At 58.9% G+C, this 26,140-nt stretch overlaps 1 protein-coding gene across 1 annotated transcript; it reads left to right on the top strand.

Moving 5' to 3' along the window:
- The first annotated feature begins 1,950 nt into the window (after window positions 1-1,950).
- Window positions 1,951-25,848, top strand: CPZ (carboxypeptidase Z). The gene is made up of 10 exons (XM_075545044.1): window positions 1,951-2,145; window positions 10,379-10,753; window positions 15,590-15,802; window positions 17,696-17,892; window positions 18,373-18,534; window positions 19,036-19,194; window positions 20,803-20,938; window positions 23,427-23,566; window positions 25,080-25,179; window positions 25,264-25,848. The coding sequence occupies exons 1-10, from the start codon at window positions 2,067-2,069 to the stop codon at window positions 25,590-25,592; spliced, it is 1,890 nt and encodes a 629-aa protein (XP_075401159.1). The 5' UTR covers window positions 1,951-2,066; the 3' UTR covers window positions 25,593-25,848.
- The last annotated feature ends 292 nt before the right edge of the window (window positions 25,849-26,140 follow it).

The following is a 26,140-nucleotide window of genomic DNA, read 5'->3' as shown; positions in this document are numbered from 1 at the left end:
GAGGGTGGGGGAACCCTGTCCTGTTATGGAGGGGCCAGGGGGACCTTTGGTGATATAAAGGATAGGGGGCCCCTCTCTGTGATGTTGAGTGGGGGACCCTGTCATGTGATGTGAAGGATGATGGGGGAACCCCTGTCCGGTGGAGGGGTCTTGGTGGTGATGGAGGGGACTTGAAGGAGAGACTGGATCTTCTGATTTGTGGCCACAGTCTGCCTAGGATGGGTCTGGGTAGGGTTTGCTCAGGTGTCTCAGTTTAAGGTTTATCCTTATTCACTGGTGACCCAGAGACCCAGAGGAAGAGGCCCCAGGTGCCTGGCACAGAGTTGGACCTCCAAAAAGGGACTGAAGGCTCACAGGAGGGTGGGTCTCCAGGACAGTGGGAAGCCAGGAACTATGTGTCTTCCCAGGAGGAGACGTGGTCCAGTGGCAGGGGGGCAGAAACATGTGTGGTGTGGCCCTTCACCCCCACCTTAAAGTCCACTCCCACCCAAGGTTCTGCTGGGTAGGCAGCTTGGGAAGAAGAAGGACAGAGGCAGGGCACCCCAGGAGCAGCAGTGGTCACCCAGGCAACAGGGGTTCTGGGCTGTGTGGGTACCAGCTCAGGAGAGAGGAAGTGCCATCAGGAGCCCCCCCTGCCCTGTCACCCCAGGTGGCAGGTACCATAAGAATCCTCTCCCCCCACCCCCAGGCAGGTGACCTGCTACATGTGCCCACCCTCATTGGCATCTGCTCCCTCTGGGCACCTGGCTTGTCCAACCCCAGACTCAGAGGTTGGGCCTCAGGGTGAGTGGACCCTGTGTGGCACCTAGACCCTCCGGGTTGTCACCCAGTGAGCTGGGAAAGCCCAGGTCCTATGCGGAAGGGCTGTGACCTGGTGTCACCTGGCGTTGGCCTTGGGCAGGTGCACCCAGGTGTTCTCCCAGTCAGATGATCAGCCCTGGACCAGAAGGGCAGACACAGGCAGGGAGGGGCTACGGGCTGACCAGAGCTAAGGGTCAGGGCTAACTTGCCCCTGACCCTTGGCCCAGGCTCAGGTGGTTCTGGGAGATTCAGGCACTAGCCTAGGAAGGAGGGGGTTGCCTAGGAGCCCCCAGCCTCATCAGTCACTACCCTGCCTCCAGGTGGAACCTGTCTCACACCTGCTTTGCTGCCTGACCTGGATTAGGGGTAGGCGGTAGCAGCAGACACGTGGAGTGGGGAGGACTTTGTCAGCAATGCAGGACATCATCTCTCCCCTGCAGGGCACCCCATCAGGAACTATCTGGTCCTCTTCAGGGACCCAGTCCATGAGACTGCAGCATGGAGCAGTGGCTCTGAACCTTCCCCATGCCCCCACCCTTTCACACAGTTCCTCATGCTGTGGTGGCCCCCACCATAACATTATGCTAATTGCTACTTCATCACTGTCATTTTGCTACTGTTATGAATTAGGCGACCCCTGTGAAAGGGCTATTCGACCCCCAAATGGCTCACTACCCACAGATTGAGAACCGCTGGCCTGGAGGAAGCCCCTTCCCCAACCTCCTCAGATCCACAGTCCAGCAGGATTGACAGGGGGATGGGGATAGGTGGGTAGGTGGTGGTGGTGGTGGTGGTGGTGGTGTGTGTGTTGTGTTGTGTGTAGCCCAAGTCCCGGACCTCTTGATTGGGTGGTGGGGAACAGACACACAACAGGGATGGGGCGCCCCGAGGGCCGTGCTGGGCTGGGGTACCCTCATGAGAAGGATGGATCTCGGGGGAGAGGCAGGAGGGAAATGGCAGAAACCCCTAGGGACAGGCAGGGCTGGGGACGCGGCACTATCAGAGTGGGTTGGGGTGGGTCACCGTCGGAGGATGGAAGCCTGGCTGGGAAGGGTCACCGTCGAGGGGGCGTGGTTTGGAGGGGGCGGGTCACTGTCGGAGGGGGCGGGGCCGAGTTGACCCCGCCCCCAGCTGTGGGTTATCTGGCTCTGGTCCTCCGGGAGCTCAGGTTTCTGGCGCGTCCGCTGTAACCCGACTCCGCGGCCCGTGGGGAGCCCCTGCCGCCACATCACCGCGCTGCTCGCTGGTGCCCACTGGTGCCCACTATGCCGCCGCCGCCGCTGCTACTCCTGGTGGTCCTGGCCACCGCCGCACCCGGGGGCGAGCCCGCGCAGGAGCCCGCGGGTAAGGCTGCGCGCGTGCCCCGCTGGCCACCGAGGCTGGGACCCCGAGGGACCCCTCAGGCGGATCCCCAGGAGCAGGTGGCGGGGCTTCTGGACACGGAGTCGGGGGGGGGGGGGAGGTGGGGGGGCGGGTCGGAGTGCTGGGACCTCCAGGGGACGGTGGTGGGCTCTGACCGCTCCCCACAACCCTCTCACTCCCAGCTGGGCACGTGATGTAGAGACATCAACGTCTACGGAAGTGGGGACCAGGGCCTGGAAGGGGGTTCGTCTCTGCAGGAAGAAGGGAGGGATCAGGGACCCAGGGTGGGCAAAGGGCTGGGGTTGGCTGGGACCAGGGGTCTGGGCAGCCCCTCCCTTAGTGGAGTGCCCCTTGTGAAGCGGTCCACTGCCCTCTGAGTTGTAACACCCGGGACCTGAGGGCTGGCTGGCCCTTCCCTGACCAGGGGGCCCTGCTCCTTCCTGCAGAGTGGTCCAGGGCAGGAGGTGTGCGTGCATATTTGTATAGTTGTGTTGGTGAGTGCACACGAGCTGTGAGCACATGGGTGCATAGGCATGTGCATATCTGCATGCATGTGTGTGCACATGAGTGTATAGTTTATGTATCTGCGAGTGTGTGCCCATGCACATGCATTAGGGCAAACGTGTGTAGCATTTGCACTTTGTACATGTGTGCATGTGTGTGCACGTGTGTGGTGCATGAACACAGACACACTCACTTGCATGGAGATATGGTTGGAACGTGAACACTGCCATGGGTGGACCTTCCCCTGGATATCGCAGATCCCAGAGAACATCTAGAATCATAGACGGTACTTTCCTCTGACCTGTCTTTTCACAGCGTCCTCCTCTGGACTTATGCGACCCCGGTCACCCTTCTCACCTGGCTCTGCAGGCTGGGCAGGGTCTCTGGCCTGGTGTGTCTCTGGTGGGCTGGGCTGGGCTGGGAGGTGGTACCTTGTGATGGTCAAGCTGCCTCTTCCTGCTCTCCGTACACGAGAACTTCACCAGGCAGATGCAGCAGGCCATTCAGCTGCCCGTAGACGGGTGTGACCTGGAGCCCCAGGGGTGCTGTTTCCAAGGGTCATGAGCTCCAGTCTGCAAAAATGTCTGCAAGGGTGGCCTTCTGCCAGGTGACAGGCCCCAGTTGGGGTGGCACCTTCAGCGTGCCAGGCTGGCTTGTGGTCCGGGCACATTGCCTTCATACCGAGACCCATCTGTGCAAGTGGCCCTGCCCCACCAGCCTGCTGCCGTCCCAAAGACCTCTCAACAAATACTAGAACCAGGGTTGGGGGTGGACTGGGGCTTTCTCTGCGTGTGAGTGAGAGGCTGCCGGGCAGAAAACTGGGAGAAAGGCCTCCTCATCCTGGCTTCCCTCGGGAATCTTCATATCTGCAGGTCCTGCTGGAGGGCTTGAGGCCAGCCAGGTGGGGGCTCATTGGAGCTCTGGTGTATCATTGCTTCTGAAGCCACTTCAATCCTTTCAGAACTTGGGATGGATTCGACACAAGCAGGGACCTGGGATTAACCATCTTCGCAGCAGCTCGGTTGCTGGGTGCCACTGAGTCGGGTTTCATGACTAATGACCCTGTGTGCCATGGAACAGAACGCTGCCCCACCCTGCCCCATCCTCGCCACAGCCGGGGTGTCAGTCCACCTCCCGTAGGGCCCTCCTCTGTTGACCAATGCTCTACGTTAGCAAACACGAGGCCCTTCTCCAGGGACTGGACTCTCCAGGCGAAATGTCCCGAGTACACGAGGAGAAGCCTCACCGCCCTCCTTGCATGGGGCATTCCAGCTGTCCTGGGTGCGGCGTTAAGGGCTCGAGAAAATGATAGCTCCACACCCGGGGTCCGTTCGCCAGTAGAATGAGGGGGTTACAACGACGTGGACAAAGGGAGACACATTCTCCTTTCTATGTTCCACCCTTACGGGCTTGAAAGATCACCCCTTACAACCTCATCCTACTCTGGGCTGCCAACAGAAGGACCAGGGCTGTCTGGTCAGAAGTGCAACCAGCATGCTCCTTAGAGGCCAGGATGGACAGACGTGCTTTGGACACTTGGCCAAGAGAGAGCAGACGCTGACAAAGGACACTATGCTCGATAACGCCACACATCAGTGAGGAGAGAGGAAGCCCGTCGAAGAGGTGGATTGGCACGGGCTGCACCAGGCCTCAAACACAAACACTGGTGTGGACGCTGCAGGGCTGGCGGCGGGGCCTCGTTCTCTTGTGTAAAGCGTGGCTCAGGGCCGGACCCAACTCCGTGGCCCTTCGTAAGAACACGGACTGCTAAGAGTCAGCCGGTCATTGACGGCCATCGTGCCATTTTAACAGAGAAAACCACAACTCCTGGTCTTTGCTTTTGATCAAGCCTGTCAGAAAACCCGCCACGTATCAGGCAGCTGTGGCTGCGACACCGCTCCTTCGCCACAAGCCGGCGCGAAACCTCCAGATCCGCCGAGGTGGTGCCTGACACACCCTTCCCTCCCATGTGGGACAACCAGTCATTTTACTTCGGAACAAAAGCACACGCCTTTTCCTGGATGCGACACAGCCTACACACTGAGCTTAAGTCCCAGATGTTAGGTTACTAAAAAGATCCTGGAAACTGTCTTTCAGCTGCAATTCTGCAAAACATCATTACTGCGAAAGTTAACGCACTGAACTAAATCTACTTTTATTGATTTTTGGTTTTTTTTTTAACTTTTATTGGCTTCTGGAAATATTAGAAACATGTACTGAGATACAAAAAACTAAAACATGCACACACAGATCCTCTCCTGCCTGCAGACACCTGCCGACAGGCACACGCCCACACAGATGGGGAAACGGGGGCCGTTGTCTCCAGAGTATCAAGATGGACGCTGATGAGTATCGGATCCGATGTGAATGCGAAACCCGAGTGTGTGTTTCTGTTTGACACAACGATCTGGCACGATGGGCTTGCTTTGAGTTGTTGTTAAGGAACTCAGACACCATCCAGTCTTGTTATCCTCACAGTCAGGGCTCTGCGTGAGCTTATGGTTGGAGCCCCTGCCTCAGTCCTTGTCACTGAGGCCAGTCTTCCAGTTCGTCAACCCTTGATTTAAAGAAGCATGACGTCCTTCTCCGCAACTGGTCCCTCCTGACAACACTTCCCAGGTATGTGAGAGCAGCTTCGCCACCATTGCCGCTAAGGAACAGTCTGGCTGTACATATTCCAAGAGAGTTGTTTGTTCTTTTGGCAGTCCACAGCACACTCAATAGGCTTCACCGACATAGAATTCGAAGGTATCATCTTCTTTGATTTTCCTTAACAAGGGTAGAGGACACACACACACACACACACACACACACACAGCTGAAGGGCCATTTCCTCTGCTGAAGTCGGGATTTCACCTTGTCTTCTGCTCACTGTGACTCATGTCTTAGGGTAGCTGCTCGGGAATCATGGTGTCTTTCTGAGGGCTCGCTGCACCAGGTAAGACAGGTACCCTGTAGTGTGCCTGTGTCTCCTTTGTTCTAGTGTGCTTTTCAAATGAACACGTTTAGGTTTATCAAACGCTTCCCACGTGGCCATTGATGGCCCGCACCATCCCCGCTGAGGTCCCAACTTTTGACAGAAGAAGCGCAAGTTTCCCGGATGAGAAACCACATGAGGGAGTTTTTCCTGGGAGCAGGGGAGGAGGGAGGCACTGACACTGACAATGGGATGCCACCCTGGGGGGCCATCCCCCTTGAATGCAGACTGGACACTCCTCATCTCCTGGATGGTGGGAAACCTGAGAGAGCTCTGTGTGGTTGAAGCCAAGGTCTCAGGATAAAAAGGGAAAGCGAGGCAGGACAACTCACCTGGTGGTATAGGTGACCCACAGCATCCTTGGTCCTAGCAGGTGTGGCCCCTATGAGGTGTGCACACTCAAGGCCAGCAGGGAAGGTGGGCTGTGGGGGCTCTGCCCTTGCTCTCACTGTGGTTCTCCATCGTGACCAATAAGATGTGCAGAGACCAGCACAAAACCGTGACCCAGGAGACAGCAGACAGAGGAGGGGACAAGGCCCCTGGGAACCTGGGTGCCAAATACAATGTCTCCTGAGTGGCCTCTGCTATGGAGGCCATCACAGAATGGTCAGACGAGGTGATTCAGGCCAGAGAACAATGTGAAACCAGGAGTCCTACGAGGGGCAGACAGGGTTTCAGGACAGGGTCCAAGCTGGGGTCCCCATCAAGTGGCTGCTGAAGGCACAGAGATTCCTGCATCTTACCCCAATAGACAGACAGACAGACAGAAAAAAAGGGTGACTTATGAGGGGGGATGCCTGGTCTCTGAGCCCCAGATCGAGACTAAGCCCAGGACTCAGAACACCTGAGGGTCTTAGAGAAACTGCCCACCCGACCAACAGCTAGTTTGGGGTCAGTGGACGCCTGGGGTCCTGTGCATCCTGGCATCTATCACTCCTTAGGGCTCATGGGGAGGGGGCAGTATTTCTGGTTTCCAATTCTGATGCCACCTCCACTCCCCCCTCCCCCCCGCCCAAAGGAAAACTCAGTGCCATCAAGTTGTTCCAGCTCACAGAGACCCTATAGGACAGGGTAGAACTGCCCCTGTGGGGTTCTGAGATGGTTACTCTTTATGGGAGGAGAAAGCCCTGCTTTTCTCCGGAGGAGCGGCTGGTGCTTTGGAACTGCTGACCTCACAGATCGTAGCCTAATGTATAACCACGAGGGCACTGGTGCCAGGGCTGTGGAAAAGAGACTTGAACAGGACGGAGAGTAGGTCAGGCTGACTGGAGGACGGGGGAAGCTCGCCTGCTCAGGGTCTTCTCTGCTGCGTACACAGGCCAGCAGGGCGGGGAGTCCCAAAGCGGGTGGCATTTGTACACTTGGCAGAGACGAGGGCTCTGAAATCGAGGCTCTGGTCTATAGCCCCCAGGTCACTGCTGGACAGAGCAGAACAGCCCCTCGGGCTTCAGAAGCCGCACTGGGGCCAGGCTGCCTCATCTTCCTCCCTCGGAGTGCCTGGTGCCTTCACGTGCCAACCTCTCGCTGGTGCTTGACCCAGTGGCCCACAATAGCTCTTTGCTGTGACCTCTGCTGGTCACTTGTGACTGGCGATTTCTCTTGTTGCATTCACTGTCCTTGCAGTACCCCTGAGTGGCTATGTCCACATGGACAGTTCAGTGGCTTGAACTGTCTCCCCATGAACCACCCCCAAGCTTTCCATCACCCTTGATGGTAGCTCAGCTTCCCATAGACAAGGGTTTTCCTTTGTCTGCCCCCCAGCTTGGTGATTTTTAAAAATCATTTTATTGGGGGCTCGTACAACTCATCACAATCCATCCATTGTATCAAGGTCATTTAAACATTTGTTGCCATCATCATTTTCAAAGCATTTTCTTTCTACTTGAGCCCTTGGTATCAGCTCCTCATTCCAGCTTGGTGATTTTTAAAAATGTTGGACTGTCTTTATCTAAAACTGCCCTTCTTGGAAGTTCTCCATTCCCTGGTTCAAGTCAAGTCGAAGCGGAGGATGGTGGTGTGTGTGGGGAGGGGGGCGCCTTTCTGTCCTGACCTCCTTCAAGGGCTCCCTCAGTCAGAGGAAGGTTAAGTGGCAGTGCAAGAGGAAGCCCCTCCCTGCGGTGGGTGGGCACAGTGAGTGGCTAAGAGCCATTGGCTGTGCAGACGACAGCTGGCAGTGTGGCTCTGTTTTCCCCGGGGTCTCTGCAAGTCAGAGCCAACTCCACGGCAACACCACCTACAGGGTCTCTGAGTGTCTGGCCCTGAGGAGGCCCAATGTGTGCCTGATGGATGGGTGAGTGCTTCACAATGGCCCCCCCTTAGCTGAAGCAGCACCGGCCATGGTGCCACCTGGTGGGCAGGGGGCCATATGCATGGCTTCTGCTTTTTAGGACTCTTAACTAAGGCACCTTCCTAGTGCCATGACCCCCTTCATACAGTTTCTTGTGTGGTGGGGACCCCCAACCATTGCTACTTCATCAATGTCATTTTGCTACTGTTATGAATCGTCATATAAATATCTGATAGGCAGGATATATTTTCATCGTTAGAAATGGAACATCATTAAAGCATAGTGATTCATCAAAAAACAATATGTAATTATATATTGTGAAATATTAATTTCTAATGACACATAAATGAAATTTTGCCTTGAAGCATGGTGTAGCATGGGTAACAGTCTTCACACCCCTGGGTACTCATATGTGGGGGTATCTGCATGTGGTCGGACCCGCCTGGAGATGGATAGAGGAGCAGTGTCTGAGTTCCTAAGCAGGTTGAGAACTACTGTTCTACAGGAACCCTGGTGGTGGTGTGTTGACGTACTGGGCTGTGATTCACATGATTGGCAGTTCAAAACCACCGGCAGCTCCGAGGGAGAAAGACTGGGCTTTCTACTCCCGTAAGCAGTTAAGGTCTCGAAATCCATAGCTGGTGCTATGAGCCAGACTTGATTCGATGGCAGTGAATCTGGCTTTGGTTTTATTGAGTGGAGTGGTTACCGCTTGGCTGCTACTGCAAGGTTAGCAGTTTGAAACCACCAGCCATTCTTCAGGGGGAAAGATGAGACTTTCTACTCAAGGAAAGGTGCAGGCTTGGAAGTCCACAGGAGCTGCTTCTACCCTGTACTGCTGGGTCACTCACTGTGAGTCAGCATTGACTTGCTGGAAGGGAGTTTGGGGTTTCGGATTGAGTCCTGCGAATCAGGAAGACCGTAGAAGAACCGATGCGTTTAAACTGGTGCCGGAGAAGAACATTGAAGGACCATGGTCTGCCAGGAACAGAGACGGCCAGAGTGCTCCTTAGAGGCCCAGATGGAGAGACTTCATCGTACATATTTTGGACACGCTGTCAGGAGAGACTGATTCCTGGAGAAGGACATCGCGTTAGGTACAGTCCAGGAAGGCCCTCATGAGCTGTGGGGCCACAGCGGCTGCATCAGTGGGCTCGGGCACAGGAACAAGCGTGAGGACCGTGTAGGACCGGTGGTGTCTGCTTCTGCCCTGCATGAGGTCGCTGTGGGTCAGCACCTACTGGGTGCCACCTAGCAGCAACTGCTTCCCGTGGGTGCCGACTCACGGCAACCCTGCAGGACAGAGCAGGACTGCCCGTGGGTGCCGACTCACGGCGACCCTGCAGGACAGAGCAGGACTGCCCGTGGGTGCCGACTCCCGGTGACCCTGCAGGACAGAGCAGGACTGCCCGTGGGTGCTGACTCATGGTGACCCTGCAGGACAGAGCAGGAATGCCCGTGGGTGCCGACTCACGGCGACCCTGCAGGACAGAGCAGAACTGCCTGTGGGTACCGAGGCTGTGACTTTACAGGAGAGGAAGCCCCTCCCCCTCCCATGGAGCAGCTGGAGGCTTTGAACTGCTGACCCTGTGGTCAACAGCCCAATGCGCAGACCACCATCCTGCTGGACGCGGCATTCAGCTGAAAGGACGGGATGGCAGCAGCCTTGATGTTGCTATTGAGCCAGCTCAGACCCACAACCTTGTGCATGAAAGACAGGACCCCCGGGGGCTGCGGAGATGGAGGGTCCCAGGCTTCACGTGTCCCCAGCAGCGCAGTCCTCCTTGCTAGCCGCCGTCAGGCCACCTCTGGCTCATGGTGACCATGAGTGAGCCCAAGGAGGAAACCATGGGGGCCTAAGGTCAATCACCTGGCCTTTCTTCCAAGGAAGCCCTCGGGGAGTGGGACCCCCATCTGATGCACACATACTGTCATCCCCACCGGGGACTCCCCTCCACACCCTGGGGGCCATCCCCTTGTCACCGCTCACGATGAACTGCACGTGTCCTGGAGGTGGGCTTTTGGAAGCTAAGAGCCGGGTCAGCACTGTTGCTGGGTGCCTTGGGGACCCCTGAGGGTCTCAGTGGCGTGGCCTCAACAGCGTTTTCAGGGGCCGGTTTTTTTCCCCCAGGGATGTGGGGAGGTGATCATCAGACCTCTCTTCCCAGGTGCCCTGTATCGGCTTTTTGGTGAGCAGCCAGCATTTGATCTTGTGCCCAGGGACTCTCAGGCTGGGCACATGTGGGGGTGGGGTGGGGAATGGACTGAGATACACAGAAAGCTGGCCTGTGGGTGGGTGGGGAGGCTGCGCACCCTCATGGGCTAGAACTGACACCCTGGACCTGGCCGCCCCGCCCCTGCCCGGCTGTGTGTCCATTCCACAGTTGTGCGGGATCAGTGTGTGTGTGTGTGGGGGGGGAGTGACCGGTGCCCCCCTCTTTCTCCAGCCACCTGCGTGGACCTGGAGCTGCACACCTGCGCAGATGCTGCCTACAACCAGACAGCCTTCCCCACGCTGCTGGCGCACCGCTCCCGGGCGGCGCTGGAGGCCAGCCCCGAGTACATCCTGCTGAGTGTGCTGCACCACCTGCTGGAGGGCCAGTGCAACCCCGACCTGCGCCTGCTGGGCTGCGCCGTGCTGGCGCCCCCCTGCCAGGGCAGCCGCACCTACAGGGCCTGCCGCCACGTGTGCCAGGGCCTCCGGGAGGCCTGTCAGCCGGCCTTCGACGCCATCGACATGGCCTGGCCCTACTTCCTGGACTGCGATCGCTACTTTGCCAGGGATGAGGAGGGCTGCTTCAACCCCCTGCAGCAGCTGCGCAGTGAGTGAGCCGGGGCCAGGGATCCAGGGGGACAGCTGGAGCCCTTACCCACCTGCTTCCCACAGGCCATCCCGACTCCCTCCAGGCACCCCTGCACGGGAAGCGGGGCTGTCAGTCTACAGGAGGGGACAGCCCCATCTTTCTCCCGCTCGGCCTTCCAACCAGCCAGCCCCTAACCACTGCACCACCAGGGACCCCTTCCCCACTCACCCCCACTGCCATCAAGTCTCTTCCGACTCCTCCGTGCCCTCGAGTAGACCCCCGGCGCTCAGCGACTCTACAGTTCAGGGTAGAGCTGCCCCTGTGGGTTTCCAGAGGTTGTCAATCTATATAGGAGCCTCGTTTTTCTCATGGGGAGTGGCTGGTGGCTTCAAACGGCTGGCCTTGAGGTGGGAAGCCTAGCTGGTCACCGCCATGCCACCATGGCTGCTGGTTGTCTCCAGGGACCCTACATAGTGGGGGTGGTGGAGAACGTCCATTCCGAGGGCCATGTAAGGCTACCACACACCCATCAAAGAGATGCTGTCCCAGCTCACACCTTAGGGTGAGTGAGTGCAGTGTCAGACCTGCCTGGCCCGTGAAGGATGCTCTAACTCTCCAATCAATGGCCCGGGCAGAAACAGATTCCTGGTCTTATAGGCATTTGAGGCTGTCAGTCTTTATAGGAGCAGACAGCCTCATCTTTCTCCCAAGGAGCGACTGCGGGGTTTGAACCACTGATCCTGTGGTTAGCAGCCCGACACTGAACCCATGACGCCACCAAGGATCCTCATGCCTCTTCGTGTGTGTGTGTGTGTGTGTGTGTGTGTGTGTGTGTGTGTGTGTGAGTGCCTGCATATACGTATGCATCTATAGACCAAACCAAACCCACTGCCCTTGAGTGGACTTTGGCCACGGTGACCAGGACAAGGCAGAGCTGCCCCCGTGGGTTTCTGAGATGGCAGCCCTTTGCAGGAGCAGACGTTTTTCTTCAAGGAGCAGCGGTGGGTTTGAGCCTCTGACCTTGTGGGGATCAGTCTCTGGATGAGCCCCTGTGCCCCAGGGCTCCCCAGTGGTTCAGGCTTATGAGAAGTGCACCCCCGGTTTGCATCCCCTAACCCCACCCCCTGCCATGGTCTGCACAGGAGCCGGGCGGCCTGGGCAGGGCAGAGATGGCGGTAGGACTGGAGGGAGTGGAGTTGAGGTGAGGACAGATGAGGGCTAGGTAGAGCAGTATAGGGCTCAGGGAGAGTCCAGGTAGAGATAGGCTCTCTGGGCCCTCACAGGGGTCTCCACCTCTGGGAGTGAGCTAATCTGTGATTGTGGTGGCCTGGCTGCCTGGTGTGGACGATGGCTGAGTCCTGTACCAAAGCCCTGCCCCCAGTCAGCCCCAGCCAGGATGCCCCAGTGGGGCAGGGGCTGCCAGGCCCAGCCTTGCAATTACCTGGGGTGGGGTGGGGTTGTGTCTCCTGACCCTGTCCTGCACAGGGTCCTGGGTCCTGGCCTGGAGCTGGACTCTAGGTGAAGTGGTGGTGGTCATCTCATCTGAAGAGCCAGCCCTGGGGACAGAGGGCCTCTGGAGGCACAGGCCACGTTGGACACCATGGGGACAAGAGGCTCTGCTGGGGTGGAGAGGAAGAGACCAATCACAAGATGCCTGTGTCCACTGCCACCCCCCCACCCCCATCTGGCTTAATAGGGCAAGCAGTACCCAGGGCCCTGGGCCAGCACCCTGAGGTCACATGTTCTCTCCCACCCAGACCACAGCAGCCTGCCCGTTTCACAGATGGGGACACAGAGGCCAGGTGGTAGGCAGTGACAGGAATGTCCCTGTCCCTCCTGCTGGGCAGAGACTGAGCCTCTTGCTGAGGCACCTACTGTGTACCTGGCTGAATGTTTGGATGGTCTGCGGCCTCGGGGTGGGGGGTCAGGCTGGAGAGGGTGGTCCCTGGGGCTTCTCAGACTCTCAAGCCCTTTCGTTACTGTGATGGGCAGGGGAGTGGAGCACTGGGGTAGGAGGGCATCCTGGGAGCGGCTTGTAGTCCCCGCAGAAGCAGGAAGAGTGGGCAGTGGGGAATGGCACGCAGGGAGTCCAGCATCCAGGAAGAAGCCCAGACAGTGGGCCGACCCCCACCCCTCCCACAGGGAGAGCCCCAAGGCCATTTGTGGACGATTGTTTTGGGCATCTCCACAGCCGAATTGCTGGTTTTACCTGCAACGACAGGCATCTCTTTTCCTCAAAAACCACCTTGAGCTGAAACACATCCACAGGTCCCGGGGGGCACTTGGGGGAGCACCAGGGCCAGTCTGCAGGAGAGATGGAGACCCATAATGAGTGAGTCACCAGGCTGTCCATCCTCAGGGACCTAGGCCTCCCCCAGAGCTGGGGAAGTGACCTGGGCCCCCAGGGCTCCCTGAGAAAGTGATTCGAAACGGACTGTGGCAGCCACGGCACAGCACTGCTTGCAGTGACTGAACTGTGGATTGATACGGTGTCTGTATGAGCTCCCAATTAAATGGTTTTGTCAGGGGGTGGGCGTGGTGGGGGGTGGGGGAGGAGCAGTTCTACCCCGTTCTATAGGGTCACCAGCATTCACTGGATGGCAATGAGTTTGTTTTTTTACTCGAATGCTTACAGTATCTATCTTTAAGTTTCTGTTTTATTTTTGACCAGTTCTAGCCCTAGTGGCATAGTGGTTTCATTGGCCTGCTAATGCACAGGTCAGCAGTTCAAAATCCCCAGCTACTTTGTGGGAGAAAGACGAGGCTTTCTGCTCCCATCAAGAGTTAGTCTCAGAAACCCACAGGGGCAATTCTACCCCGTCCTATAGGGTCCCTATGAGCTGGACTCACTGGGTCCATCCCTGCTCTGATGATAAAGTCGAGTTTTCTGAGATTCACATTAGTATGAACCCAACCTGCCCCCCTCCTAGGGTGGGGGGAGATGTGGCAGTCGGCTTCTGGAAAATTCCAGTTCAGGAACCTTGGGAGGGCTGCTCTGAGTGACTCCCACAGTAGGTTGGGTGGTCCTGGGTGCAGGTGGGCTCAGCCCCCTTTCCCACCTGGACTCCTCTATGAGTTTTCACAGGGTGACCCAAGGAGATGGGCTTGGAGCAAGCTGCTAGCTGATTCCTGACGGTGCGGGCAGTCACCAGAGCAGACAGAGAAACTGCACCCTCACCCCGCAGGCAGGGCTGACGATCCAGAGGGAAAAACAAGCTGGGGACACAGAAGGCAGCGCTGCCCCGGCTGCTCCCTGCGGGCCGAGGGACCTGCAGATGTGGCTTGTCCCCTGTCCACCTTGTGTCATAAAATCTCAAACAGAGCGCATGCATTCATTGCTTTTGTGCATGGCACCATTAGGAACTGACCTTGGGAGTGCGAGGAGCCCTGGGAGCTGCTGGTGCAGTTCAAATCCATCAGCCACTCCGAGGGAGGAAAAGGAGGCTCTACTCCCAGGGAGAGTCAGTCTCGGACCCCCCCCCAGGGGTCGGTTTTACGCAGTCCCACAGGGTCTCTGTGAGTCGGCACCGACGGGATGGCAGGGAGCGTGGCGGCGCAGTGGGTCAGGGTGGGGTTGCTAACTAAAAGGTCAGTGGTTCAAAGCCACCAGCCTCTCACAGAGGACGATGTGGCAGTCTGCCCCATAATGATACCCCTAACTGAGGGATAGCCCTGGACACCTCGAAGGGCGGCGGGTTTGGGTGGGCTATTGATGTTGGGGTAAGTGCAGTAAACCCTCCAAGGCCCTGAGAACGTTCCGAAGGCCTCCCAGTGCACATGAGTCATGTTTGCCCAGGAGCGTAGATGAGCCAGTAGGTTCAGGCGCATGGTCTGTGACAAGTGCAGGGGAGTGGCTTGTGAGTGGCAGGCTCAGGGGCGTGTCCTGTGAGTGGCTGGTGTGGGAGGGCGACTGAGTGGCAGGTGCAGGGGAGTGGTCTGTGAGTGGCAGGGGCATGGTCTGTGAGTGAGCAGGCACTGGGGCATGGCCTGTGAGTGGGCAGACACAGGGGGCGTGGTCTTAGTGACAGATGCAGGGGCGTGGCCTGTGAGTGGTAGGTGCAGGGGCGTGGTCTGTGAGTGGCAGGGGCATGGTCTGTGAGTGAGCAGGCAGACACAGGGGGCGTGGTCTTAGTGACAGGTGCAGGGGCGTGGCCTGTGAGTGGTAGGTGCAGGGGCGTGGTCTGTGACAAGTGCAGGGGCGTGGTCTGTGAGTGGCAGGGGCATGGCCTGTGAGTGGGCAGACACAGGGGGCGTGGTCCTAGTGACAGGTGCAGGGGCATGTCCTGTGAGTGGCGGGTGATGGGGCGTGGTCTGTGACAAGTGCAGGGGCGTGGCCTGTGAGTGGCAGGGGCATGGTCTGTGAGTGAGCAGGCATGGGGCATGGCCTGTGAGTAGGCAGACACAGGGGGCATGGTCCTAGTGACAGGTGCAGGGGCGTGTCCTGTGAGTGGCAGGTGAAGGGGCGTGTCCTGTGAGTGGCAGGTGAAGGGGTGTGGTCTGTGAGTGGCAGGCGCAGGAGGAAGGATGTTGAGACAAGGCCATCACGAGGCACAGACATCACGCAAGCGCCTGCTGCTGGACAAAGTGCACAGACAGACTCCAAGCTGTGGGCGGGGAAACGGCAGAGGCTCCATTTGTCGAAGCCGTGGCCTCTGCAGGGCGCATTAGGAGAGACGTGATGAGCCGAGGTCTGCTTGTGCCTCCAGAGGAAACGTTGATACAAACCACGTGCAGGTTGGTGGAGAGGGGTCCCCACAGCGTCCCAGGATCCTGGCTCTGAAGTAGCCCCCGGTGCTGGTGTGGAGGGTCAGGCGGGGAGTGGATGGACTGACCCAGACACCACGTCTCTCCCAGGAGAACTGGAGGAGGAGGAAGTGCCGCCCCCGGGCCTGCCGCCTCCCCCCATCCACTTCACCCACCACTCCTACGCTCAGATGGTGCGCGTGCTGAAGGGGACCGCGGCCCGCTGCGCCCACATCTCCACGACCTACAGCATCGGGCGCAGCTTCAACGGCAAGGACCTGCTGGTCATCGAGTTATCGGCCCGCCCTGGCCAGCACGAGCTGAGTAAGGCTTTGTCGCTGTGGCAGCTGCAGGTCCACACGTGGGCGTGCAAGCCCGACAGTCCCGCTCAGCCCAGGGCAGGGAGAATGGGGCTCCAAGCATTGGGTGATGTGGCCACACAGAATCCCTGGTTTCCCGGAGAGAGGTTCCCAGACTCCGTGTCCCTGGCAGTTCAGGGAGACAAGACCACACAGCCACTCGTGGCACCCTGAGCTCAGGTCTCCAACGTAGAAGGGCCCTGCAGGAAGTGTGGGTCTTAGGACTTCCTGGGGCAGGGGGCTCAGGAGCACAGGACAGTGGTCGTGGGATGTAACCCCCTGTACACAGAGAGTGGAGAGTCCACCGTGCCTTATAGCTGGACCCCAGATGGGTCAATGGCACTTGAGCCTGGCGGATTGATGCATGGTTTTCTGAGATCCGCCCCTCCCCTCCCTTTGAGTGAGGTGGATGTGGGAGGGAGCGTTTCTATTTTGGAGCCTCTCTGGGTTTAGGCATCCTGCTCTGAAACACGAGTGGACACTAGCTGGATGCTGGCCCTCAGAGCACCTCTCCACACAGTCCGTGATAAAGTCCGCCAGTGCTGTTTCTGGGTTGTGAGAGAGTCACTGTGGCTTATAGTACTGTCCCCTCCACCCAAACTCCCCACAGATTGTTTTCAGGGCAGGGGGTAGGCAGAGGGCAGAGAGAGTAAAGCCTCTGGGGCTGGGGGTCAGGCCAGTTTGGGGAACCTGGTATATTATAGCAACGTCTCAGCACTCCCTGGAGGCAGGGGTGGGACTAGGAACAGGGATGCTGTCCCTCAGGTGCTGAGAACCCTCAGACCTCCCAGGGGTCCTTCCTCAGCCTTGCCCCAGCCCCAGCCCCAGCACTCCACAACTTCTTAGCTAAGCAGGATTGACCTAGAAGCCATTTATCACCAACCTCTGGTCCTTAAAAGTTGCCCAAACATACATCTTTTGCTTAAGGTGAGTTTGGGGCTCACATGTGCTTCACACCCATAGTCATGGGAGGTGAGAGGGATGAGGCTCAGAGAGAAGACAAGAGGGGGCTTGCCCAAGGCCACATGGCTAGTGAGGCTGTCAGGCTCCTGGTCCACTCTTCCTCCCCCAGCCTGCCCATCTGTCCATCAGTCATTCATCATCAGTTCATTCACCTATCTGCCATCACCCATCCACGCATTCCATTTACCCACCCATCTCATTTACCCACCCATATCTTGCCACCCATTATCCACCCACTACCATCTATCCACCTGCCATCCATTCATCCATCCATCCATCCATACATACATCATTCATCCATCCATCATCCATACATCCATACATCATCCATCCACTCATTCATCCATCCACCATCCATCAATCCATCTATCCATCACCTACCCATCCACCATCCATCATTCCACCATCCATCCATCCATCCATCACTAACCTATCCACCATCTATCCACCAACCATCCACCCATCCACCCATCCATCCATCTATCCATCCATCCATCCACTCATCCTTCCATCCAGTCCCAGCTGCCTTCCACCCAGGCACCAGTGTGCACCCTCACCTGCTACGTGGAGATTGCAGGTGGCTGTTGATGACGTTCACACAAATGCAGAAATGGGGGCTCTGCATGTTACACACTCTCATGACAGGCCAATCACACGAGGGTCTGGTGGGTGCTCCTGGGAGGGCGCCTGGTATGGGAGTCCATTGATGGTTTGTCGCACTGTAATCCGGTGAGAGGGAGCACCAACTCAACCCAAGTGGTGAGACCTCACAACCCAGAGCTGCTTGAGCCATGGCCCACCCCCTCACCACCGCCGCCCCAACCACAGGGGCCCGTCGGTCCAGGGTTCCTGGACTGTGAGCCCACCACCCGTCCATGCTCCATGTCTCTCCCAGTGGAGCCTGAGGTGAAACTCATTGGCAACATTCATGGCAACGAGGTGGCCGGCCGCGAGATGCTCATCTACCTGGCCCAGTACCTGTGCTCCGAGTACCTGCAGGGGAACCTCCGTGTCCAGCGCCTGCTCAACACCACCCGCATCCACCTGCTGCCCTCCATGAACCCAGACGGCTATGAGGTGGCAGCTGCCGAAGTGAGCGGGCGCAAGCTGGGCCCTGCGGCCAGTGCATCCTGTTGTCACCAAGCAGGATTGTGAGCCTGCCTTGGGCCATGGTGCCAGGATTATGCCCGCAGGCATCAGGCTCATGAAGGGCCTGACTTCCAAGGGTGGGGGTGGACAAGACTGGGGGTGGGTGTCCTCATAGGCCTTTAGTAATACAGAGAGAAACAAGGAAGGAGGGGGGGGGGTGCATGAGGGAGCAGGAGCTGCCTGCAGGGTGAGGTGAGTGGACAGGTAATCCAGGTACAGAGAGCAGCCAGTGGGGGAGCAGGAGGAGGGAGGGGCAGAATGATGGGGGAGCGGTCAAGGGCAGCTCCAGCCCTGGTTCCCAGCAATGTTCATTCGGCTGTAGAGACCCCCTTGGGACAATCTCAGTCCCCACCTGGCCTCCGTCCTCCCCTGGGGGAGCCAGAGTGGGGTGCCTTGAGCATGATGGGGGGCTGTGTTTGTCAGGGTGCTGGCTACAATGGGTGGACGAGTGGGAGGCAGAACGCGCAGAACCTGGATCTGAACCGCAACTTCCCCGACCTGACGTCCGAGCACTACCGGCTTGCAGGGGTCCGAGGCGCACGCACCGACCACCTGGCCATCCCCCAGCACTACTGGTGGGGTAAGGTAGGAGCTGTCCTCCCACCTCCCTGCAGCTGCTTGCCCCCCATGTCCTGGACTCCTGGGCCGTCCTCCCCCAGGGCTTCCCCCTGAGCCTGGGGTCCCCTCATCCTGAGCCTCCTCCTGAGCCTGCAGCCTCCATCTGTGAGATAAGAGACCCCTCGCTGTTGACAGCCGTGTCTCTCCCTAGCACACCGAGTGTCTCCGGGGAACCCCTGAAGGGGGGCAGAGGCCTGCTGGTGTGTCCCTGCTCGGCCCCCGACGGGGCAGTATGTCTGTGCAGTGAGAGCGCAGGCGGGCAGGCTTCTGACCAGACACCTGCTGTGAGTTTCCCTGCCCAGCCTCAGCAGAGGGGGGCCAGAGCTGGATGGAGGCCAGGAAGGCTGCCTGGAGGGGGTGGCATCCCCATGGGGTGGGAGGAGAGTCTGGAGAGAAGGATGGGTGGTGTTGGGCTTGAAGGGGCTGGGGGCCTGTGGTCCGGGGCCTAAGGTCCGGCCCCCCACCCAGGTGGCCCCAGAGACGAAGGCGATCATGAAGTGGATGTGGGCCGTGCCCTTTGCACTGTCTGCCAGCCTCCACGGTGGCGACCTCGTGGTATCCTACCCCTTTGATTTCTCCAAACACCCTGAGGAGGAGAAGATGTTCTCCCCAACACCCGATGAGAAGGTATGCTGGGCAGGGCCCCTTTTGGAGCTCCCAGGAGCCCCGCTCCTGGGAGCCTCCCCATCCCCAGCTCTGAGCCCCTGACGCCCTCGAAGTCCATCTCCCACCAGTGTCCCCAGCTGAGACCCCACCAGGTCCTCTCTGCCTCCTGAGATGGCTGGGGAGGGAGGCGGGATCCCATGGAGGGAACCAGCAGAGGGCAGTGCTGCAGCAGGCTGGACACTTCCCCGGAGGGATGGGAAGGACCAGAGGGGAAGGCTGCTCTTCATTGGGTCCCCAGCAGGGCAGACTCCACTCCAGGCTCAGGCTCCTTCACTGCACCCAGCTCTGAGTCTTGCCCAAAGTCCAGGGCCCCTCACAGCCTGGGCCTCTGGAAAGGGGGCAGTGTGGTTTGCCATTCACTCATTCTTTCACTCACTCACTCACTCACTCACTCACTCACCCACTCATTCATTCCTTCACCCACTCACTCACCTACTCATTCATTCCTTCACTCACCCACTCATTCTTCATTCACTGTTATTCTTCACCCACTCATTTACGCACTCATTCCTTTACCTACTCACTTACCCACTCATTTATTCATTCCTTCACCTATTCCCTCATTCATTCATTCACTCAGTTATTCCTTTACCCACTTAGTCACCCACTCATTCATTCCTTCGCCCACTCACTCATTCACTTGTTCACTTATTTATCTGATTATTCATTCATCTGCTCCCTGACTCATCTGTTTATTTATTCACTTATTCACTTCCTTGCTCAGTTAGTCACCGAAGTACTCAGATATTTATTTCCTCCCCCTCCCTCCATTCTCTCACTCGACCATGCACGCTCTTCTGACCCGCTACACACCTGCCAGGTTCTGTGCTCAGAGCTCAGGGAGTGACCCCTCAGGTGGCAGGTGGACTCCCCCTGGGCCTGGTGGGGAGTAGCTTGGTGCCCCTACCTCAGGTGGCCAGCAGACTCCCTCTGGGACTGTGAGGAGGGACTAGGGGCCAGGGCAGGGTTTGAGGGGAACATGCGAGACCCACTCTCCCTGGACCCGTGCCCACACCTCAGAGAGGCTGGCCATGTGGATAGAGCTTTAGCAAGATAAGATGCCTCCCCAAGTCTGCAGAGGGAAAGGAGGCCGGAGGGGCACGTCCCCTTTGTGAGGTGAACAAGGCTACCGCGATGTCAGTGTTTCTGTGGGACATTCCATCTCTGACCAGGCCCTGCACCCTGGATCAGACTCCTCAGCCCAGCCCTGGGCACACAGGTGGCTGAGGTCTGGCCCTAAGGGAAGGGCCCCACATCAGAGAGCAGTAATGGAGGGAAGCTATGATGGGGGTGCACTCCTCCAGTTATTCTCCTGTGCACAGCCCCCACTCCGTGGAGGCTTCCCTGCCGCCACCGCAGGGCTCAGACACTGGACAGACCCTGGCTCAGTCCACGTCCAGCAGGGGTTGCCCCTGGCTTGGGCAGTGCCCTCCCCGCTCACCAGCTGGTGCTGCCGGCTTGTCCAGGGCTCCTCCCCAGGAGGGCCTTCCACCCCCAGGCCTCAGCACCCTGGCAGCACCCACACAGTGGGTGTGGGCTCTTGGGAACCACTCGCTGCCTCTGTCCCAGATGTTCAAGCTGTTGGCCCGAGCGTACGCGGACGTGCACCCCATGATGACGGACAAGTCGGAGCAGCGCTGTGGGGGGAACTTTCTCAAGAAGGGGGGCATCATCAACGGGGCCGACTGGTACAGCTTCACTGGAGGTGCGAGGAGGGAGTGGCCTTGTGGGGCATGGTCGACTGTGGGCGGGGCCTCCAAGGAGGGATGACCTAGCAGGGAGGAGTTGTGATGGGTGGGGCCTGGCTGGGCTGGGCATGGCTTTCTTGGGAGGGTGGGGCAGAGCTGGACAGGGATCTGGAGCGGGACATGCTGGGCAGTCTGGCAGGTGGGACAGAGCTGAGATAGGGTCTGTGCAGGGAAGACAGGGTTGTGTGAGAAGGGGTCGTGATAGGAGGGGCAGAGCAAGTCAGGGTGTAGTGAGGCAGGAGGCGGGGCAGGCCAAGGTGGGGTCTGAGGGAGCGATGCTGGGTGGGGCTGGGTCTGGCTGGGGATGGAGGAGGTCGAGATAAGGAGGTGGGCCAGCAGTTTCTTCTGGGCACCCTGACTTCTGGAACTTGTAGCCACCAGTTATGGTGGGCAGTGGGTGAGGCAAACCCACGTCTCAGCTGCTGATTTCCCAGAAGCACATCGCCAGACCTAGTCTCGGCCTGGGAGCTCTGCTGAAACCGGCTCATTATCCAAGCAACAGGCAAGCCTCCAGGTGTTGACGGGCATGCCGTGCCCTACTGGGAATCGAACCTGGCTCTTCCACATGGAAGGCGAGGGTTCTGCCCACTGAGCAGCTATGAGCAGCTCCCTCCGGCTAAGGATGGCATCCTCATGTGGGTGGGTGGGGACAGGACCGCACTCCCAGGCTGGTGTCCAGGGGGAGAGAGCCAGGTCTTTCTTCCGAGACCCCGGTGCACCGGGGTGGACAAGAACTGGAGCGTTTCATTCGGCAGCCGAGTGAGTACCTGCACAGATGATCACATGTCTGGTGGGACCATCCACTGAGCAGACAGGACACAGGGACTGGGCTGGCTTTCCTTAGGATTGGCCCAGGTTACCGGCTGGCACTGCCTGTAGGGTCCCCTAGATGGCCACCCTGATGGTCTTTGTCCTGTGAAGCCACCAGAGTGGAGTGGGGTGTGTGTCCCAGCTGACACCGAGCCAGGGCACCACCAGGTACCTCAGGGCTTCTGCAGGTCTGTCCACAGTCGTCCACCATCCCAGACTCCCACCATCATACTTACTTTTCTCTGGGGGTCCAGTCAGGCTGCCACGTAGGCCTGGGACCCTATGCAATGGACACTGGGTGGGTGTAATCTGCCCCACCAAGGCCCCGTTAAGCTGGCTTATGTGTACACCCCAAAGGCCCTCCAAGTCTCCCTGGGTGCTCCCCGGGGCATCTCTGCTGCCTTGGGACTACGCTGATGTCACAGGGAATGGAGGAGTGCAGGCTGGGCATCAGGCCTCTGCACCCACTCCTGCCCCCAGAGGGTGTCATTTGTTCTCTTGTCAGAAGAGGACACTACACACACACACACACACACACACACACACACACACACACACACACACACACCAGCATAGGTAGCAGAACTGATTCTCACTGAGAAGCCCAAACCCTAATTCTACCTGCCCACTCAGGGGGCTCCCCAGAGCCCCGCTCCCGTCACACATAGCCCTTGCTCATCCCGCCTGCCTTTGCTGGCCCTGATGCCCACACTCTCAGGGTGGGGCGAGTCCCTGCAAACCAGGTGCATCCCCCACCCCTCCCAGGGCCTGGAAGCTGGCCACGGCTCCTTTACAAGGTCCTGAGGGGGTGTGGGTCCTGTTGGGGAGAGACCAGTGTTGGGGCCACAGCCAGACCCTGCTCACTCACCTCCCCAGCCTGCAGGGACCACAGGACTGGTGGGTGGGTGGACAGGGAGCCCATTGGAGACTTGTGCATTTTGATGACAAGCTGTGCGGGGGTGGGATTACTCCCCATAGGGGTAGGACTGACCAGCCTCTGACAGCCACCACAATGCTTGACCACTGCCGTGAGGGGATCCCCCTCACTGTGACGGGCCCTGCAGGACAGGGTAGAACTGCCCTTATAGGTTTCCAACACTGCTCCTCTTTGCCGGAATGAAAAGTGTCATCTTTCCCCAGCTGAGTGACTGACGGCCGCCCACTGCTGGCCTTGTGGGTACCAGCCCAGTGCACAGCCCATTGTCTTGTTGGATGAGGTATTTAAACCAAAGACCAGAAGCTGAACGGATGGGGCAGGACAGAGCAGTGGGGCCCAGCTGGGGTGGGCCTGCCCCCAAAGCTTTCTGGGCTGGGCCTGCCCCCAAAGCTTTCTGGGCTGCCCTCCTGGTCAGTTGTCCAGGCCCTGATGCTATGGAAAACGGAGGTGACAGGACCTCCCTCCTTGGGTTGTTGCCGGCCGAGCCGGGTCCAGAGGGGTCACATTCCTCAGGAGTGCGAGCAGGTGGGACCCTGCGCCCTGTGAGTATGCTAGAAACGGATTCATGCTTGCGTGGAGCGGACCCGGGTCTGACCTCGGGCCTCAGTCTCCGCCCCTGTAAGGTGGCGCCCTAATACAAGCCACCCCCCACCCCCGCGCGCGAGAGCGCTGACCCCTGCCCGCCCACCCGACCCCAGGCATGTCCGACTTCAATTACCTGCACTCCAACTGCTTCGAGGTCACGGTGGAGCTGGGCTGCGTCAAGTTCCCGCCCCAGGAGGCGCTCTACACCCTCTGGCGGCACAACAAGGAATCTCTGCTCAGCTTCGCGGAGATGGTGAGCGCTGCGAAGGTTGGGGCGCACCAGGAGGGAGGGGATGCCAAGGTACTGGGTGAGGGGTAGTGGGCTTGGGTGAGGGTTAGGCGCTCTGGCTGAGGCTTCAGGGCCCTAGTATCCCCCTCCCCCAGGATGTAGCGCACAGTGCCTGCGGCCACTCTCAGGTCCCCACTTTATGTCGGCCACCATTGAGCGCCCCCGCCCCCAACTCCTGGTGACCCCAAGTGTGCGCGTGGGGTTGGACTCCGATCGCCAAGACTTCCTTCAGTAGCACCTCCGGGAGAGTACACACGTGAATGGTCACGTACAACCGTCAGAGGACTAGGGGATGCCCCGTCCATTCACTTGTTGCACACAGCGAGCCTGTGCGCATCCGAACGGAGTACCGCCTGGCCGGGCGCCATCCGCACAACATTGTTGCAGCCACGTGTCCGTCCATCTCATCGAGGGCCTCCCTTTTCCACCAGGCTGAGCCTCTACCAAGAGTGATTGATGTCCTGCCCCGGTCCAAGCTTCCCAGTGCTCCCCTCTCAGGAGCCCTCTGGCTGTGCTTGTCCCAAGACAGCTCAGACGTCTGCGGTGCTCTCAACAGTCTTCCGCCAACACCACCATTCACATGCACCCGCGGATCCCTCTGCAGTCTTCCTTAGTCCGTGTCCAACGGCCACCTGCCTACAGGCAGCGATGGAGAGACTGTGGTGGGGTCTGGCCAGCCGTGGTCCTCCACGTCACAGCCTTGCTCTGCAACACTCACGAGGTCCTGTGCAGCGGATTGTCCCAGTGCAATATGTCATTTCGCTTCCAGGCTGCCGCTCCGTGAAAGTTGCCTGCCCAGGACCCCTTGTCCAGGGCACCTGTCTTCCCACAGGCTGCCCACTGGCATGGCTTCCAACTTCACAGCCACAGCTCAAACTGACCAATGGGGGAGGGGGAGCGTGCAAATTAGGCATCAGAGTTGGAGGAAGGATTGTGAACCACCTGTGCTAGGCAGGTGATACAGCCTTGCTGGCTGACAGTGAGGAGGACTTGAAGCACCTGCTGATGAAGATCAAGGACTGCAGCCCCCAGTGTGGATGACGACTCAAGGCCAGGAAGACCCAAATCCTCACCCCTGCTGGAGGTTGAAGTGGTCAAGGATTTCATCTTACGTGGCTCCACAAGCAATGCTTGTGGACACAACCCTCAGGAGATCAAAAGATGTTCTCTACTGCCGGATCCCTCCTGGCTTTGGATGAGGATGGCCCTCTGCAGAGACCAGGGGCAGGACAGTGTCACCTGGCCATGCTGACCCATAGTAGTGCTGCCTCCACACAGCCATGAGGCACCCCCCGGCAGAAGTGTGGGGCAACTCATGGACCTGGAAAGGTCCAGAGCAGAAGCTGGATCTCACATGGGGAAACTGAGGCCCCAGCCTCTCATACAAGTGGAGGCCCTGGCTCAGAGGGGAAGGGGTTGGATGGGCCCGTGGTCGGTCTCTGAGCACACCCCCACCCCCTGCCTTTCTCCTGGTCAGGTGCACCGCGGCATCAAGGGCGTGGTGATGGACAAGTTCGGGAAGCCCGTGAAGAACGCCCGGGTGGTTGTGAAGGGCCTCCGCCATGACGTCACCACAGGTAGGGCCCCTCCCTTCTCGCCCCCATGACGTCACCATGTCAAACCCTAGCCCAGTCTCAGGAGCACTCTCTCTCTGTCCCCAGCTCCAGACGGTGACTACTGGAGGCTGCTGCCCCCAGGGACCCACATTGTCATTGCCCAGGCACCCGGCTACTCCAAGGTCATCAAGAAGGTCACCATCCCCGCCCGCATGCGGACTGCTGGCAGGGTGGACTTCATCCTTCAGCCCCTGGGGGTGGGACCCAAGATGGTCCTCCCTGGGCCCCAGAGAGGGGCCCTGGGGGCCGACAGCCTGCAAGAAGGGCTTCCAGGGGTACGGAGGCAGCCCCCCACCCATGGGGGCAAGCCCTGGTGGTGGTCCTACCTCAGTTCGCTGAGCCCACACAAACCTCGCTGGTTGCTCAAGTACTAGGCAGCCCCCTGGAGCCGAGCTCCTCGGGCCTGGGGTGTCAGCCTCCGAGCATAAAGGCACTTTGATCCCATTAAAGCGTTTTCACTCATCTGGCACCGGGGGAGAGGTTCTGTGTGGGCTGTCCTTTGGGGACACGGGACACCCACACCACCTGTGGAGCTGGCAGCCTGGCCGTGCCCCCCACAGCAGACAGGGAAGGGCTAGATTTCTAACCCCACCTGCCGGCTTTGTGGGACCTGCCCATCTGGCTGCAACCACTGTCTCTGACTGCCAGGGGCGGCTGTTCACGTGGCCCTCCAGGTCACAGATGGGGACACTGAGGTCAGAAAGGGCCTGGGCTTGCACTCCAAGTGGCGGTTGGACCTCAGGGGAGTGGGGGTTCAGGGCCTATAACCAATGTTTATCAGTTCAGGCGCAGGCACGGTGGAGATGCAGGTGCAGGCACAAGTGCGGTGAATGTGTGAGCACAGGTGAGGGCATAGGTGTAAAGGTGTGGGTACAGGCATGGTGAAGGTATGGATGCAGGTGTGAAGGTGTCAGGTCAGGGT

The sequence above is a fragment of the Tenrec ecaudatus genome, chromosome 3, assembly GCF_050624435.1.
Source record: "Tenrec ecaudatus isolate mTenEca1 chromosome 3, mTenEca1.hap1, whole genome shotgun sequence".
Taxonomy (NCBI): domain Eukaryota; kingdom Metazoa; phylum Chordata; class Mammalia; order Afrosoricida; family Tenrecidae; genus Tenrec; species Tenrec ecaudatus.
This window is presented reverse-complemented; position numbering and strand designations above follow the sequence as displayed.

What these genes read in the sequence shown, in the direction of transcription:
- CPZ (XM_075545044.1), top strand. Translation starts at nt 2,067, where the DNA reads ATGCCGCCGCCGCCGCTGCTACTCCTGGTGGTCCTGGCCACCGCCGCA. An exon ending in AGCACTACTGGTGGGGTAAG is followed by an intron (nt 18,535 to 19,035) that starts GTAGGAGCTGTC and finishes CCCCCCACCCAG; the next exon opens with GTGGCCCCAGAGACGAAGGC. An exon ending in CCCCAACACCCGATGAGAAG is followed by an intron (nt 19,195 to 20,802) that starts GTATGCTGGGCA and finishes CCTCTGTCCCAG; the next exon opens with ATGTTCAAGCTGTTGGCCCG.